Raw genomic sequence first — 17792 nt, forward strand, 5'->3', positions numbered from 1 at the left:
TGCCTAAGGGAAAAGCCACTGAGGTTTAGGAAAAGCAGATCAAGTAAGATAGTAATCACATAGAAAAAAGCAATCTTTTGTTTTGCTTCTTTTTAAAAAAAGGTCCCATGAATATACAGCAATCTCTTGAGGAACTCTAGTGAAATGTAGTCAGAGGACTGAAGAGGGCGCTCTGGCAAAAATAGACCTATCCTAACGTGTTCTCTAGGATAACAAGTTAGTACCATTGTCAAGGTGCATGTTCTGCACCATACAATTTTTGTTGTTGGTTTGTGGTTTTTTGTTTGTTTTTTGGATTTTAGCTAATAACAATTTTAAAATCACTGCCAGTAAGTGGTCCAAAAAACTCCCAACAGCCACCAACACCGGGACCCAGCAATTTCCAAACATTCAATTTGTATTTTGAGACTTAGAAAATATTAATAAAACAGCATCATAGTAAAAACATTGCTGAAATCTGGGGCTGCTCACCTGATTTATTTCTATGTGACTGGGGTCAAGCGCTAACCTCTGATTAACCTTGCTTACTAATTCCTTCCTCTGTACACACAATGAGTACACATCATTGAGAATACCACACCAGTGGTCTGCTGCCCTCTTTACCTGCTCTGAAAAACCCTCTCTGTACTCCTCAATTCTGTTAGTATGTTGTACATATTTTCCAGCACCAAAACTGAAGTAATATCTACAACCAAGAAAAGCTAAACTTAGTCAGGACTAATAGAGTCATTTTTTATATGGCTATTAGGTCAAATTACGATTAGAAAAAAATCATCATTACAATTCAGTCAAGTATAAATAAGAAAGCTAGATAAAACCTGTAAACTGTCACCAGTTAGAGACCTAATTCAAAAGCTTCAAACCTGAACTAACACTATCAAAATCCTGCCAGTTTGAAAACCAATAAAAATTATTGCTGGAATCCAATAATTGAAATTTGGTAGTTTGTGCTGCGATGCGGGAGTGGGAAGATACTTTGTGCTGTGGAAGAAATACCCTGTAAAATCTGTAGCCTCTGACTAATTTTGATTTATCACTTTGCATCTGTTGCTAGGAAACAGGACACTGTGAACGTCAGGTGGTTAAGTCAATATGTTGAATGTTCTGAGCCAGTTAATCCACTTGGCACTGGCATATGTATGGTGGGTTTTATGTTCAAAAGCAACAAAACACAAAATGGAAACAGAAACTTGCAGGTGGATCTGTGACTGTGATCCCACTCTGGTCAGGCATACCTCCCTTATCATTTACTCATACCTCCGTAACAACACAAACTCGAAATGGCTCTAAAAACCTGCAGTGCCCATTAGGCTGTGCATAGCAATGGCTACCCGTCCAGTCTGTCTGGGATGGATGGAAAAGGTCTGTGTTCAACGTCCACATGAAGTGAGTGTCTTCAATGTGTTCAGAATAGTGAAGTCATACTAAGGTCACTTCTGAATAATATTTTTCTCTTTTTTTGTTTGTTTGTTTGTTTGTATGAACAATCCATTGGTCACTTAGACCCCCGTGTAAAAATAAAAGAATCCTCAAGGCATGAAAACATCAGTAATCTGTAATCTGCAGGACTCTTCCCCTGTCTGGGAAAATATTTGCCACAATTTGCCCCAAGCAAATTATTCTTGGTCACTCAAGGCTAAGAAAAAAATTCAGCTTGTAAGAATTGTAATTTTTTTTTTCTCTTTTTTGCCAGCAAACTATCGCTCTGGTGGCAAATATAAAAGTGCAGAATACATGGACCACAAGGCCGAGCACACACCGCTAACAATGGTACATTTGCCTGCCCGTGCTGCATGGGAGTCTCAGAACAGGCTTTTTAATATTATTCTACAATATAAATGTAGGTATAACCTATTATATAAACCATCTTAGAACTTAAATCTCCATGTACAAAAAAGACTAAGAATATCTAATAATAACTAGTGCAGTGCGTCAGTTTTTGTTTTTTTGTTTGTCTTTTTGTTTTTGTTTTGAAAGAATAACTAGGTAATATATGAAACTAGTTTCACACTCTCTGGTTGGTAAAAGAGATGCTGGATGAGCTACAGTAAAGGCAGCCTTTTACCAAGTCACCACCAATACCGTCAACAGCCTTCAATAGAAAGCAAAGCTCCAAGACCATTCCTGCTCATTATCAGACAGATAACATCGCCCTCAAAGACTCTGGGCTCTGAATGAACAAATGGGCCCATGAGGCTAACTTCTGCTTCAAGTGAATCTGGGCTGTGTAGGGCAACACACACTTGTTTGCAGTCTATTCCCACAACATTGACTTGCTAGCATCCCTCGGTAAAGACAAGGCTGGGGTAGTAGGTAAAGCACAATGTTTTACAATGAAAGGGCGTTTCACTGGTCAGCGCAGGAAATAAGTACAGGAGCCTGTGGCATTTCTTTTGGCTGTCCATCGTGGGTGAGCGGAGTTGACCTCTGACCTCTGTGAAACAGGAGAAAGAAAAAAATCACTTATTCAGAGTATGTTATCAGAAATAGGAGGGGATGATGAATGACATATAGTTTTCCAATAATTTGTTTAATAGCTACTGCTGACTTTTACTTAAGCTGTTTAATTAAAACCAATTTTGTCCTTAGAATTTCTTTCTTTTTGTATTTTTTTTTAAAGAATTTCTCACCTCAAGTCTCCTCACACAACTCAACAACATATTATGTATCCAACTGACCACTTTCATTTTACAGAATCTGAAGCAACAGCAGATTTGGGAAATTCCCTAAGAATTGGGAACTTTAAGTCAAGGGCTGTGGTTCCTATACTAGTTGATAACCTCCAGGTTCTTTTCTTAAGTTGTATAATAACTAACCCAATTTATTTATTTATTTTTAAAATAAATTTATTTTTGTTACAGATGTTTCTCCTCCCCCCCCCCCCCCCATTGACATCCTCCTCCCGATCCCGCCGCCTCTCCACAGTATTGTCAATGTCCATTGGTTGTGCAAATATACATGTAAGTTCTTTGGTTTATCTGTTCCCTCTACCCCGCCCCCCTCCCTCTTCTGAGGTTTGTCAGTCTGAACCCTACTTCTATGTCTCTGGGTCTATTTTGTTCATCAGCTTGTTTTGTTCATTATATTCCACAAATAAATGGAATCTTTGCCTTTTTTGATTGGCTTATTTCACTTAGCATAATCCTCTTCAGGTCCCTCCATGTCGTCTCAAAGGATACGAGATCCTTCTTTCTTACAGCTGCATAGTATTCCATTGTGTATATGTACCACGGCTTTTTTATCCACTCATCTACTGATGGACACTTGGGCTGAATAACAAACCTAATTTAAAACTTAAGGCCAATAAAAGCAATGGTCTCTGAAGAGAAAGAGGTGTACCATGACTCAAAAAATAACTGCAAACACTGAAACCCTCCCTAACTTGAGAAAAGTTTCACAGGCATATAACAGAGAGTGTACAGGGGAAAAAGGCAAGTACCGACTACATTTCAGAGTGTGAGAAAATCCAGTTCATTTGGGCCCAAATCAACACATATGGAAAGAGAATTCTAGGCAAGACTAGAAAATTCATGGAAATTCCCATCACCTGAATTGAAACTACACCGAACATAGCTGCTTTTTCTTTTTTCATTCAGCCTTTGTTTAATGAGGACAAAATACGATTTACTGCATAGTTAAAACAAAACTGTTCAAAACTCTTGGTAATTTCTACAGAGCTTCTTATTCTAGAGAGAGGCCCGGGCACCTCCTTGAGATTTCCCAGCAGGCCCACCGCACCCCCATGCTGCATACCCGAGGCTCTGGCCACAGCGGTGTGCGGCACAGCCCTGTGCTGAGAGCACCCGAGGTAGCAGCAGGTTTTTACTGGTCTGGAGGTTTCAATAAAGTATTTTCTTCAGATTACATAGAACAAAAGGTGCTATTTTAAAATTCAAATTATATGTTCCTTAATTATATCCAATTCATTTCTCTTGATGCACAGAAAAGAAAAATAATGTAGATAAATGACAAAATTTGGGGCTGTCAGAATCCAATGATCACTTAGCCTAAGATACCAGGATTTCAGAAAAATAAAACGTGTTACAATCAAATGGATTGATCTGGGTGTTCACGTGGGGATGCTGAAAGCACCAACTGTTCAATGTGTTCAACTCTGTTCAAGAAAGATGGACTGAAAATGACCTTTTTTATCTTTAAGATTGAGTGTATAATAATATTCTAAAACCAAAAGAATTTTAATACATAAGAGAAAGGGAAACAGAAAGAAAGAAATATTAAAAGTAAAAAAGAAAAAGGACAATGCAAAACAAAGAGTGCAGAGGGGGAGAAATGTGGTGAAAGCCCAGCTTCCCAAGGAAAGAGAAGACAGGAGCATGATGGGAGAGAACAGTGTGGCTGCAGTCTCCTGATGGTTCGTTCCCAAGGGAAGGTTCGGGAGAGCCTCCTTGACCTTCCAGCACCCTGAAGCAAAGGCCCGGATGCTGGAGTTCAAGGACTAGGGTTCAAATCTTCACTCAGTTTGGCTGTGTGCTCCTGACAAGTTAATTAATCATTTGGCAACATTAAAATGGGACTAAAAATACCCAGCTGGTAGGGTTGATTCTAGGATTAAGTTTAATGAACTTTCCTCCTTATAAAACTCCTTGTAAATAAACAGGCTCTCGACAAAAGGTTTATTAAACTTCCTGTTCCCTGTGCTTTGTAGAACTGCCTTTCTGTGTTGGTTTTTTTACCCTAATGTTAAGATTTCTTGTGGCAAGAATGCAGGTAATATATTTCTACCCCTAACTCTGTTAACCACCCTCTAAATGCCTAAGCAGTAATGAATTGATGTGCAACCAGGTACAATTATGTTAAGTCTATAAGCAGAGGGCAGCCAGGTTTCACAGGTAGGAGCTAACGTTACAACTGAGAGTCCCTGGGGGGAAGCTATCTTTCTAGATTTTAGGAACACTAACCATTTGTTAAGTTGATAGTAAAATTCTAGTAAGCAATACTGTTCTTTATAATGGGAGGTTAAAAAAAACCTTTACTTACACCACTTTTTCTGGCCTACTAGCTAACTTAGGCAGTCATACTTTAGAACACCTCCTTCACTCACTCACCCACTCATCCACTGACGGGACAGGAACTAAGGAAGCGGGGGACATGGAGAATAAAACCAGTGCTTTGTTTTCAAATACACTGGAAGGAGACAGAAGTATGGACAGACAGCTACAAACTGTCGTGGCGGCTGGTCTAGGAGAGCTCTGTACAGAGCGTGCAGGCTTAGGGAGGACTGAGGGAAGAGGACAAAGAACGAGGGTTGGAGCCTGAGAGGAGGAGGAACAGAGGCAAGAAAGAACTGGGCTCATCCGGACAGGAGCAAGCAATTCCACCTGACTGCAGGGCTGGGCGGGCTGTGACGAGCGCCGTGTTTGCTGAGGAGCTCTGCTCCTGGAGACCAGAAGTCAGGACAGGCTGGCTGACAGAGCAGTGGGGCCCCAGGCACGTTCAGAGGGAGTGCTGTCAACAGCAAGGGGGACTGTGTGCCAGCCTTTTCTGAGCCCTGAATTCTTCTATTACCTCTTATTCCCACACTTTTTGGGGCTCTTAGTAACACTGAGGCATACATTTAATTCTTTTTGTATGTGTAGGCGTTTGTCCTTTGTACCCGACTATGAAACTCCACGAGTGGAGCTGTGTCTGTGCGTTGCCGTCCCTCAGAGACCTGAGTGGATTTAACAATGCCCGTCAGCATCCACGTGTTGTCAGGGCCCGGCAGTGCAACCTGAGAAGAAATTGGCCGTGTTGGAAATATCTAGAGGCTCTTTGTGAGGCAGGACTAGAACTGTAGGGTGACAGGTAAAGAGCAAGAAGCAAACAAAGCTCAAGTGTGGGCCTCCTAAACCTGGATGTGAATAAGGAGAATGGAGCCTAACAGGTTGTCCTTGATTCCAAGCTCTTTGCACTGAAGATCGAAAGGTAAGATAGTAGCTCATCTGTGGGTAATCCACTGAATAACAATATAAAATACCTGAATTTACAAAAGGCCTTTTTGCCTTCCCAAAAGATCCACTAGTAGCAGAACACTCAGTTATGCACTTGGAACATAATATGCTTTCTGTGGGGCTTTACCGAGTTCAAAAGGTCTTCACATATCTGATCTCGGCGGATCTGTACAACCACGTGATTCTTTGGGGATAGCGTTGTGCTCAATGTAGGATGAGAACACTGAGGCCCAGAGAAGTAAATACTTTGTAGCAAACACAGAGAGTGGAAGATAAATCCAGACCTGCCTGCCACACATCAGAGGCCAAGATGCTCTTTTTCCTGAACCAACACTGTTTTCTTCTGCTTGGGACCACCACTGCCACCGCGACCATGCTCAGTGGGGGTGTTTACTGCCTGCTAGCACTGGGACATGAGATTTATCCCACTGACATGTTATGAAACGAGAACCAGTTATACCCATTTTGTAGGAGACACTACGGAAGGTACAGAGGTGATTGATCTTGCTCAAGACATTGTAATTTGCAGGCGAAAGAGCTCAGACACGCACCCAGCTGTTGAGGCCTAACTCCAAACCTCATGCTTGATGATCAGATAACGCTGTTTCTCTGTTCTCTCGGGCTTTCTACAGAAATAGGAGTTGAGCCACAGAATACTAGATTCATTTATTTTATTTATTTTTTTCAGAATACTAGATTCAAAGTAAAATACTTGCCTGGCTATATTCTCTTACATTTTCCCATACTGCTAATTAATTAGCACATATACTGTCATGACCTCACATAAGCAGAGGTGCCCTTGAGCCAGGTCTTACAAACCCCAATGCATCGTGAGCAATATCACGCATGGTGTCAGAAAGGCTGACACACTGCTCCCCCCACCCACGCTCTGTGGAAGGGGTGACGTTGAACCAAGCCCCAGGGCCCTGTGGAACAAGGCTTTCCCACTGACCTGTGCACATTCTCCATGGCAGCCACTTCGGCCAGCGCGGCCAGACTGAAGAACGCCGACACGGACCCCATCTCGGGAGGGCTGCTCCACATCTCGGCGGCCTCGCTGCCATGTGCGCACTCATCACTGCAGCCTGTCTCGGCTCCTTTCGGGAGACCCCTCTGCAGCTGCTCCTTTGGTTTGTCATCTGTAACAAAAGGGAAATCCATCACAAGAGGGCCCCTCTGGTTCTCTCCAGAGAAAAGACACAGGAAACTCTGTGCCAGACAATGTGAAATGTTAACATTTTTTATTGTCCACTCTTGTCATCCATCGAATATTAAGGCTTTTATAGACTCTCTTCTTCTAGTCACAAAACTCTTTTATTAAGTTCATCTGCAACCAGGGGCAGCGCTGTGCCCTGAAGAAGAGCAGAGAAGCTGTATTTTATTCAAGGTCAAAGAATAGGTCAGTCTCGAAGAAGGAAAAATGGGCTTTGGCCAAAATAAACCCCCAAGGAACTTCTGCAGAGGGGCCTGTGGATGCTGTACAGGGCCCTTAAAAACTGGTTTTTCTCAGTGGTTAAAACATCCACCCGCTGACCGAAAGGTCTCAGGTTCAATTCGGTCAAGGGCACGTACTTGGGTTGCAGATCCGATCCCTGGCCCCGGCTGGGGCCGTGAGGGAGGCAACTAATCGATATGTCTCTCTCACATCTATGTTTCTCTCCCCCTCCCTACCTCCCTTTCACTCTATCTGAAAATCAATGGAGAAATATCCTTGGGTGAAGATGAAAAAAACAACAAAAAATCCAACTGAGCCAACATCTCTGATGAAGCCGCAGCATGCCCACCTATCACGGCGACCTGGACACTCGGTGAGCTGTGAAGCCAACACTAACCCCAAAGAGATTTAAATCCCAAAGAGATCCCAAGTTGTCAGTTTTGTTCTGAAGACCTACTGAAAGGAATATAAAGAACCACTACGCCTGCTGGAGACGAGTGTGCTGTCTTTATTATGTAGCCATTATATAGGGGCAGGTTTTATCTTGGTTTGTAAAACATGTCAACTACAGAAAGTTATTGATAAAGGCAGCAAAAGCCATATATTAAATGAACATGAAGGTGCTATGTGCTTTTATACATGAGAGTATTTTCTGAAATCTTTCACTCTTCCTACAAGTAAAAATGGCTATAATCATTTACAAAGTGAAAATCACAGAGCAGAACCCACAGTGGAAGGAAAATAAGGGAGGGGCCTGCTGGACTCAGTATCAGGAAAACTAGATTCTAGTCCTCATCATACTTCTGCCTCATAGTTCAAAGCATTCAGAACAAAGTGGTACCCCTTGGAGCTTCACCTCACAGGACAGGGTAAAACTGGGGACCTTTAACATGCTGTACGGTTCTAACAAGACAAGTACAGTCGTCCCTGCCACTTCGCCCTTGGACTTTCGCGGTTTCACTCTATCGCGGTTTTTTCAAATATATTCATTAAAAAGTGGATTGAGACAGTGAAAATGATACCGTGTGCACTCGGTTGTCTGAGTCAATTATACACCCCTATATTACAATTAAAATTACTGTACGAATGGACTGTAGGCCTATGTATTCGAGCACCCCAGGAATCCTTCAACACCGGGTGCAACCAACTGCTAGAGTCTGGAACGGATTAACCGCGATAAACGAGAGATGACTGTATACAAAATTCATTAACTGTCCTCTAATTCTAGCTCAGCAAACAATGAATCTCTATTAACAACTAGATTAACCTAAATCAGATATCTGGATTGTGGGGGAGGGGAAACACTTCTTTCAGAGCTGACAGAATGAGATGCTAGAGGTGCTCAATGGCAGAAAGGCACAGCGCAGACCACTAATGCTGAGCTGGCACAGCACCCCCAAGATCAGAGGGAGGATGCTCAGTGTCACTTTCTGACCCCACTCCTTAACTTGGGCCCATCAGGCAATTCTGCTGCCATGGAGACCACCAGGAACAACAAATGAACCACAGACCCCAACTGAAAATGGAAAAATTCACTGTAAATTAAGAGTTGGTTAAAGATTAGTCCAGAGAACTAGAGAAATCCAGAAGCATTCTCAAACTCCCTTGGTGGTTTGAGTCAGCTTTCAGAAGTGCTGGATGCTTCCTAAGGTGCCTTAATTCACTGGTTTAAACACCTGATCATCTGGCTTGACGTGACTTGAGCAGCGAACCACAGAGAAACACTGATTCATCCAGTATTTTTAAAAGCCTAGGATCTTTGGGAATTTACTTAACCGAGACTGTTTTTGTGCACGCTGAGAAAGGGAAGGAGAAGCTGACAGTACTAAAAATTACCTTTCCTTTCTAGGAATTCAAGATATATTCTTAGAAAAAGAGCTATGATTTTAAAGCATGGACTAAAACATGTACTTTTGGGAATCTGTAGAAAACTAGTTCTCAAGGCAATCCAGAAAGGGAAAATGTCACTGTGACCAAACCCACAGAATAGACCTATTTTTCAGTGAGGGCCCGCAGTGGGCATAGAGTCATTTGCTGGCCAAAGTGGCCATGAGGGTCAGCTGCTTGGTCTGGTTTTCTGCGTCTAATGCTCCCTCTTCTTACCCAAAATACCTCCTGCTGGTGACACCCGGCCATCTGCTGTCCTGACCAGGTGTGTGATCTTGGTTTTCCTTGCTTTTCTCTTTTGGCTGCCCACCAGGGGTTCTTGCGTTGCTGTTGGCTCTGGAGTGTTGGGAATGGATGGGGCATTTTTAACCTTATGAGCAGGCTCTGTGGTGTTTTTGTCTTCTGTAAATATGGCTGAAATAGGACAAACCATATATAGTTACACACAAAAACACAAGGCACCAACATTGCTCTTGGAAAGAAACATTTCTAAATGTCTGACCCATCTGAATGGATAACTTACACTCAGAGTTTTCAAAGTATTGATGGGGAAAAAAAATAAAACAATGCCCACAAACTTTAAACAAATATATTTATATGTATTTGCTTTGACAGGTTAAGTACAGAGGATTGCTCTCTCTCTCTCTCAATAGAGTACTGCACACCAAGAGGCCACTGAAGTAACACCAAATGTTTGGATCTTGTGGGTTGGTGGAGAGGAGAGTGTAAGTCTGTGTAAATTGCGTCCCACATGACCACAATTTCTTTATGTGGTCAGGGCTCTACCTGAGATCCTTTTGGCCAGCTGGTCTGAAGAGAATAATACATTCCTTTTCTTCTGAGGGCACTGAGATTATTTGTGTGCTTCTTAAAGTTATAGTTATCCCTGGGGCATCTGTTCTCAATGACCAAGTTAGATTGATCAGAAAAAGAAGCCGTGAGGTCTGACCTTACTGACGGCCCAGCAAGGACCTGGCAAACAGGTGAGCCAGCACATAATGAGACTCTCTTCTAGTGGCTCAATCCAGAATCAGGTGAAAGTGCTTAGTGAGATAATTTAATGCAGTACTGTATGTCAGCCGGGCTCCTTGGAAAGTTCAGCTTTAGGTACCCTAATTCTTACTGGATTATCAGGCAATCATTTAATAGCACACGCTTGTAACCTAAATACCAGTCAAGAGTAAGGAACACATTTGGCCACCAAAGACTTGCTCCCGGTTCAGACAGTTTCAGAATGCTTGTGTCTTTTCCTACATACTTGTTTCCTTAGCTCATCTGCCCCCTTTCCCCTTCACTTCCAAGTAAGATAAGGACATGCAGAGAGGAGTACAGCAAGCATTTAGGAGTACATACACCTAGTCACGTTTCATGACTGGGACTTTGTGTTATTCCAGTGGCCGAAGGTCTCTTGGGCAGATGTATCTTTCCATTTAACTATCCAATTTCTTAAAACAGGCACATAAATCGTTTTTGACAAAACAGGGAGTATGGCTCAGGAAATCAAGGTCTGACATGACCAACTCGGTGCAAACTAAACCTGGAGGGTAACTGAAGGTGCTTATTAGAGGAGGGTGTGGAGGTAGACACAGGAAGACACAGGAAACAAGAATGAATATATATATATATATGAAAAAATAGCTGTGACAGGAAAAGAACAGAGTGAGAATAAGGGTATAAAATAATGCACTGTTCATATAAATACCTGCATAGGCTTCATTCAAAAGTTTTGCTCTAAGGGGTTTAGTTTGACATATCCTTGAGAAAGGAGGGCCCTTAATTCGTAAGATCTTTGCACTCAAGAGGCATATTTCAGGCTTTCCATTTCAAAACAAGTGAGAAATAATTTCAATGACATCAACAACAACAACAAAAAAGGATGTAAAGCATAAATTGTAACATAATTTAGAGGTTGGCTTTACCTCAGTATTGTATAATAAATGGCTATGTAGGGGCAGGCTTAAGATAATCATTATTTAAAACACACACACACACACACTCACAGACACACACATACACTCACAGACACACACTATTTGGCAATGTTCCCAAACACCTTTTCAAGCAAATAATCAAAAATCAGAAAAAAGGGTTCCTATTAAGATGTAGCTCTATCCCCAGGTCAAATAGACTTAGCATATTTATACTTAGATATTTAGCGTAACATAGGCCAGTGGTGGTTTACATTTAATTTTTTTTTTTAGTCTGAGCTTCAATAAAAGCTACATAAAAGCAAAATGAAAGATAATTTGGTTAGAAACATTCCAATGTTTCATGACCCTGCATTTGCCTTGAAATTCAAAGCTTCCTTCCTCTGGCTTAAAGAAGCCCAAATCTGAGTTCATGATGAGCATTAAATAACCTCTAGTAGATATCCATAAGCTTCAAAATTTCTAGTTTCACATCCAGACCGATCTGTTGTCCCTTTGATTACAGGGAGACTCTTACATCTCCAGTGTGATCACTACATTATAGATGCACCTTCAAGAAAAAGCATTTACCTCTCCCCTCCTCTCTTCTTCTCCCAGAAAAATCCAGAACTGGTGGAAATAAGGGTACAGCAAGTTCCAAAGAGAAAGGGTGCATTACATTAGAAGATGGTTTATTGAAAGAAAGAGGGAAAGGAAGAAAGGAACCAAAGAACCAACGAGGTCAAAGAGAAGGCAAGGACACCCAGCAAAGGGCCAAGTGGGTTGGGAAAGATGACCTAGTTTTTATAGAAACATAGTGGGGGATGGGAATAAACTGTCAGAGAGAGACCTGGATTCTACTCATGACTTCTAACTTCACTAACTGCGGAACCGAGGGGCTCAGTTTCTTCATGTAAAGATGGGAGATTGGACTCGGGCTCTAAAAGAGCCACCCAGCTCTAAACTTATTTTTGTTTTGCCACACAGCCTAGAATCAGGGTGCTGATCAGAGGCTCAAGGCTAGGAAAGAGCCTTCGCTTGATAAAGTATATGATTGTCTAACCACTATGCTGTATACCTGAAACTAACACAAAATAATATTAAATATAAACTGTAATTGGAAAAAAAAAAAACATTCCCTGGAGTAGGACTGTTAGATTTTTTTGGTTTTGGTGAGCCTTCAAATAGTTTCATTTCTATTCAATGCTTACTCCTTTTCCTGTGTGTTCCAGATGAATTGGTAAAAACACAATAAAAAGCCAAGGGATGGCTGCAAGGGGACTGCAAACGGGAGGTACAGTCCAAGCCTACAGGCACACTGGGACTAGGGGAAGCTCAGAAATCAGCCTACAAGGAGCGAGGGGTCAAAGGCAGGCCAGCTAACAGGTACCAGCGATCATCAAGTGCCAGGGGTTGTGCACTGGGAGACGGTAAAGGGGTGAAATCAGACTGCAGACTAAGAGAGAGAATATATTACAAGTTCTCATAAGTCCCCCAAAAAGAGGCGATGTCATCTTCTCTAAACCTCCTGTCAGAACTGGAAGTAACTGTGGGCTCTGCAGACTGTCTACATTTGAAAAGAGTGTGTAATGCGCCCTGGCCGGTTTGGCTCAGCGGTTAGAGCATCAGCCTGCGGTCCAGAGAGACCCGGGTTCGGTTCCTGCTAAGGGCATGTACCTTGGCTGCAGTTTGTCCCCGGCCCTGGTTGGGTCATGTGGGTGGCGGCCACTCGATGTGTCCCTTTCACATCGATGTTTCTCTCTCTTCCTCTCTCTCCTTCCTGCTCTATCTGAGTAAAAAATGGAAAAATGTCCTCGGGTGAGGATAAAAAAAAAAAGTTGCTAGAGTTTGGAAGAGGAGTTAAGAATGGCCCAGGAGTTAACCCCGGAACATTGTGTCTTGTCTAGTGGCCTAGACCAATGACAGCCCTAAGGTCAGCACTCAGGTGGAACCTCCCCAAGACAGGAGACTTGGGAAAGGCAGGTAAGGCTAAGTCAACAAAGTTTTCCTGGACAGGACAGGATGTCTGAGTCTGCAACATTAGCAAACAAAGACTCGGCAGGCAGTAAGGGAAGGGACAGGTCACAGAGAAGGCTCCGCTCTGAGACGGGGAGAGCCCGAAGCTGAGCATCCAGACAGCATTCCAGTTCCCTTTTACCTCCCTGACAAACTGATGGAAATGTGAGAAGAGAAAGGCTTGTCGTCTAAAAACAAATTAAGTCATTTCTCTCTCGGCTTGTAATTGAACACACAAACCTACCCAAGCACTGCAAAACACGTCCACAGGGCTAGCTTTTCACTCCACGATCATCATAACGCACTCACAGTGTGGCATCTGCAAGGGATAATGTGCACTCGCTCCTGGAGCAGCATTAGGGATGTGGCAGTAACAGACTTGCTTTCGAAACTCTATTCCCAAAATGTGGAGTATGTTTTTTGTATTGTACCCCAGGGGACCACTAGAGTGCTCCTGAGTCATGAATTCACATTCCAACGAGGGGACTCAAACTTGCACTGAAATTATTATAGCCAAATCCGGAATCTCATTGCCTTTGGCCGGTCTCCCGTGAGCTGAAAATGCAGTCGGATGCTGAGTGGAACGCAGGAAAAAGAATCAAATGAATGAACCTAATCTAAGATCCCGGGAGACCTTGCTGAAGTTATACAGCAACTATTTTGAACTGAGAAGGCAGATCAAGTCAGTCTGAGTGCTATGGCTCGTGTCTGAAAATCTAACTATAAACCAGATTCTCTACCCCGTAATTAGATGTACTGCAGACAAACTAATCGTACAGAGAATCCTAGTGTGAGGCTTTTGGTTTTCTTTTCTTATAGGATACCATTTATAACTTCAACATCTGAGCCAAAGAGGGCCATCTACAGAGATGCCTGAAAAACTGAAACTGTGGCAGCCAATGTGCTCGAGTGGAGAGACTACTGGTTTCTTCCCTTCCTGTTTCTGCTGGTCTGGCTTCAACTCCTTGATGTGTACCTGAGGTTAATAAGCCCTCCTTACTTCACCAACGCTACTGTCAAGATTCATTTTCACAAAACAAATATATGTAAAAGTCCTCTGGAAACGATAATGTAATATTAATTATCATCGCCATTTTTATCACAATTAGAAAGCTTTATCTAGCTTCAGCATGAGCAGGACACCATAACTCGGTGGGAAGATAAATGAAGTGACAGAGGTAGGTTGTCCTGGTTTACCTGAAAATTTTACCTTTAATTCTAGGCTATAGACAATCTTTTTTTTTTTTTTTTTAACGATCTGCAAAAGTTTCAAGAAATGGTTTAGTGATTTTGAATTTTAAAAGCATGGGGGAAATGCTTAAAACAGATTATAAGCTTGGCATTTAAACCTCAGATGAGATTACTAATCACCTAAAGATTTCTGGTATTTTGAAAAATATATAAATTGCAATCCAATTATACTCAGGATGATATAAAGAAAACAGTGAACTTCAAGTCCTCACTTTAACAGGTGTCAGGAACAGCTAACAGCTGTGTAGCCTCAGATGAATCAACATTTCTGTTACAGACATCAGCTACAAACAACTTCCGTCTAACCTTTGCCAACAGTGGCTTACAAGTGCTACAATTATCCTGATTAAAATTTCATTTTCTTATATTTTTACACTCTTCAAAGTAAAGTTTTAATAAGCAGTGATGTGGCCATAGGTGAGAGAAAGGATGAAGTAAAGAGCTGGAATAATTCACAAAGTACACAGTTTACCATCCAAACAAGTAAATGTAGGGGACGGTATAAAAATAAGTAACATGAAAGGTCACTGTACATTACTGGTCATTTCCAGTGTTCAAACCGATTCCTTTCTCCCTCTACACGGCAGGACATGCACTTCTCAGTGCATGTTCTCCAAAGTTTTGTTCCATATACATCAATGAGTATAATTAAATATCACCAATAGTAACTCTATTTCCAACTAAACCCTTGGGACTGCCTGGGAGACTCAAAATTGATTTACTTTTCTATTCCCAAAAGGGCAGAAAGTTAGGGCTTCCGAATTAACCTACTTTCAGCCTCATACCACCCACTCAAGATAGCACAGTAGTAAAATCATCAAGTATTAGTTAGAGGGGAAATGAAATTTATGGTTCATGTATTATCGCACCTCATCATTCACACTACCCCTAACACACTCATCACACACACACAGTACCAACACGGACGGTGAATCCTAGTGAGGGCAAACAACCTTTCCTACTGGAAAAAGCTCGTTAGTGGCAAATCCGAGAGTAGCACGCAGGTCTCCTAATTCCTACCTAATTCATTCTTTCTACCACATGCATGTGCGATGATAACCCATTTTATATGAGGTAGGGTTTTTATTGGTTAAAACACAAAATATTTAGAGCAGTATCATTTAGAAAAGGTACTGGAGTCTTCAATGCCTCTTTCCCACATCAGTGCCGTACACTTATCAAATCTGAGTAGAATACATTTTTAAAATACACAAGAGCTGATATATATCAATTTGGGGGGGGGGTGTCAGGATTTAATGCTGAGAGCAGCGCAACAATTCACATTTTGTTCTGCCAGTTTAAGTGCAGAATTTACTCCATGGAGGTTGTGATATGCAATAACAGGTCAAAGACCAGACAGGCGGCTGGCACTTTTGGTAGAAGTAAATGCTGTAAAAGCAGCCACGTGCTCATGTGAACTGTACCAAACACAGGAGTTCCATGGTTACAGTGAACTCAAATTTGAGTATTTTTGATAAATAGCTTTAAAATATGAGTATTTTTTTGATAAATGATTTAGGCTAAATGTGCATTTTAATTTTTTTCTCCTTTTTAGTAAAGGAATGAGAATGTATTTGAGAGTCCAAGGATGTGGGCTGCTCGTTAAGTTCCCCTTTCTGGCCATCAGTAAATTAAAGAGGTTGAACTGGATGACCTTTAAGATCCCTTCTAGTTTTCAAATCAATCAACTCCCAATTAAGCACTAAAAAAAATGGTCAGCTCTTTAAAATTATCTACAATGGAAAAAGGGAATCAGTGGGAAGAGGGGAAGGATGGCCCCTTAACCATCACAGAAATGAGCATTCACCCGAGGGTTTAATATTTAATAGAAATTAGATAATGTCACGAATAAATATGACTGTGAGAAATTCAGGAATAAAATCTACACTTAGGACCTGGAACATTATACGGTCTCATATGGGCTTTTGTTTTGGCTACACATAGAGCTCAGAGGCATTCCACTGAAGCTTATTTACAGGTACTAAGAGGTTGGCTAGAAAAATGAGTTCAGGCCAGGAGCCACTTCCGCAGGCCTGCCCACATCACCCTCCAGGACAGCCCCACGGCGGCCCTGTTCTAACTCCCATAAGCACTGCCTGCAACACAAACAAATTTAGCCTGCAAAGCTAAATATTTTTAGTTATGAAAAATCTGATTAATTTGTCAAATTCCCCTTTGACAAATTAAACTCCATATGACACGTTGTCTGACCCTGAGCAGGGTCAAAATATATCAGTTTTGATTTAAAAAATTTAAAACAACCCAATTATGAACACTCAGGTCTAATGCTATTGGTTGAGCCCATTGTCCATATAAATTACACTTTTTTAAACCTATTAAAATCATGCCATTTCCTACACAGATGACCTGAAATGATACAATACTGCATTTTTTTTTTACCTTCTGTAGGGTGAATGGCATCCAAGAAGAACTGCTTGTTTGACCATTTGTCCCCACTTCCTAAAAACAACGACAGAAAAGGAAAGTGAAACTCTACTAGCATAAATATATACTCTAAAAATAAGACAATATACAAAATAACTTAAATAATTATCACACAAATAAAGCAGAATTTTATTTCAACTAATTCTCAAAGCTGCATTTCCCAACTAAAATGATTAGGCTATACAGGAAACGGATTAAATAAAAATAAATAAATTTACCTTTTATGAAATACATTGTTGGGTACATTCTATGTCTTTAATCAGGAAAATCTAAAGATCAGTTAAAAGGGAATGATACAAGCTCACATTTTACCTGCAGTGTGATGTTTCTCCACTGGAAGCAGAGAAAAAACACTAACATACAAAACAAAACTAAGAGGCTGAAGTGGAGGTGAAAGTAAAACCCAAATGAAGGAACAGGATACATACAGGAACGCGCAGAACATTATGTCTACACAGGGGAGGCAGCTGCATTCGAAGCCTCACCCTAGAAACATGGAAGGCTTCACATCTGGCCATGCAAGAAGGATGCAAATGAGCACCTGGTAGGCATGGTAGTCATGACACGAACATGCGGGAGATGCCAAGGGAAGCCTGACTCCCAGGACACGTGGCTGTACTGAACAAAATGGGGAGATTTATCTTTCGTGTGAAAGAAGAGTGGGATTCCTGAACTATGAGAAGGGAAAACCCTTCGGATGAGCCCTGCAGAGGTTCAAGGGCCCGTCAAGACGGTAACAATGAGACAGTGGTTCAGAGTGAAGGGAGGGTAGAGTGCAAAATGTCTCCAGTCCCCTCTGGAAATGTTATGTGACTGAGGGAGGTAGAAAGAAGAGTCTGGCAAACGACGAAGTATAGAGTTGGGAAAAATAAAGGAGGTTATGACTTAGGAGTAAAAGCC

The 17792-nt window shown here is 41.6% G+C and overlaps 1 protein-coding gene across 9 annotated transcripts in view; it reads right to left on the minus strand.

The window, feature by feature from the left end:
* Positions 1–1963: 1963 nt before the first annotated feature.
* BBX (BBX high mobility group box domain containing) overlaps positions 1964–17792 on the minus strand; it is a 285638-nt gene continuing 269809 nt past the window's right edge. For 5 of the 9 annotated variants that reach the window (XM_036242405.1, XM_036242406.1, XM_036242408.1 and 2 more), the window contains 3 exons: positions 16848–16907; positions 9490–9687; positions 6760–7090 (listed from right to left, as the gene is read on the minus strand). In XM_036242405.1, coding sequence (XP_036098298.1) covers positions 6804–7090; positions 9490–9687; positions 16848–16907 — 545 coding nt within the window. In that variant the 3' untranslated portion in view covers positions 6760–6803. Of the gene's footprint in view, positions 2435–6759; positions 7091–9489; positions 9688–16847; positions 16908–17792 lie in introns of those variants that run through there. The other 4 variants (XM_036242414.1, XM_036242412.1, XM_036242411.1 and 1 more) reach the window with 3 other exon arrangements.

Source organism: Molossus molossus, unplaced genomic scaffold (genome assembly GCF_014108415.1).
Source record: "Molossus molossus isolate mMolMol1 unplaced genomic scaffold, mMolMol1.p scaffold_m16_p_5, whole genome shotgun sequence".
Taxonomy (NCBI): Eukaryota; Metazoa; Chordata; class Mammalia; order Chiroptera; family Molossidae; genus Molossus; species Molossus molossus.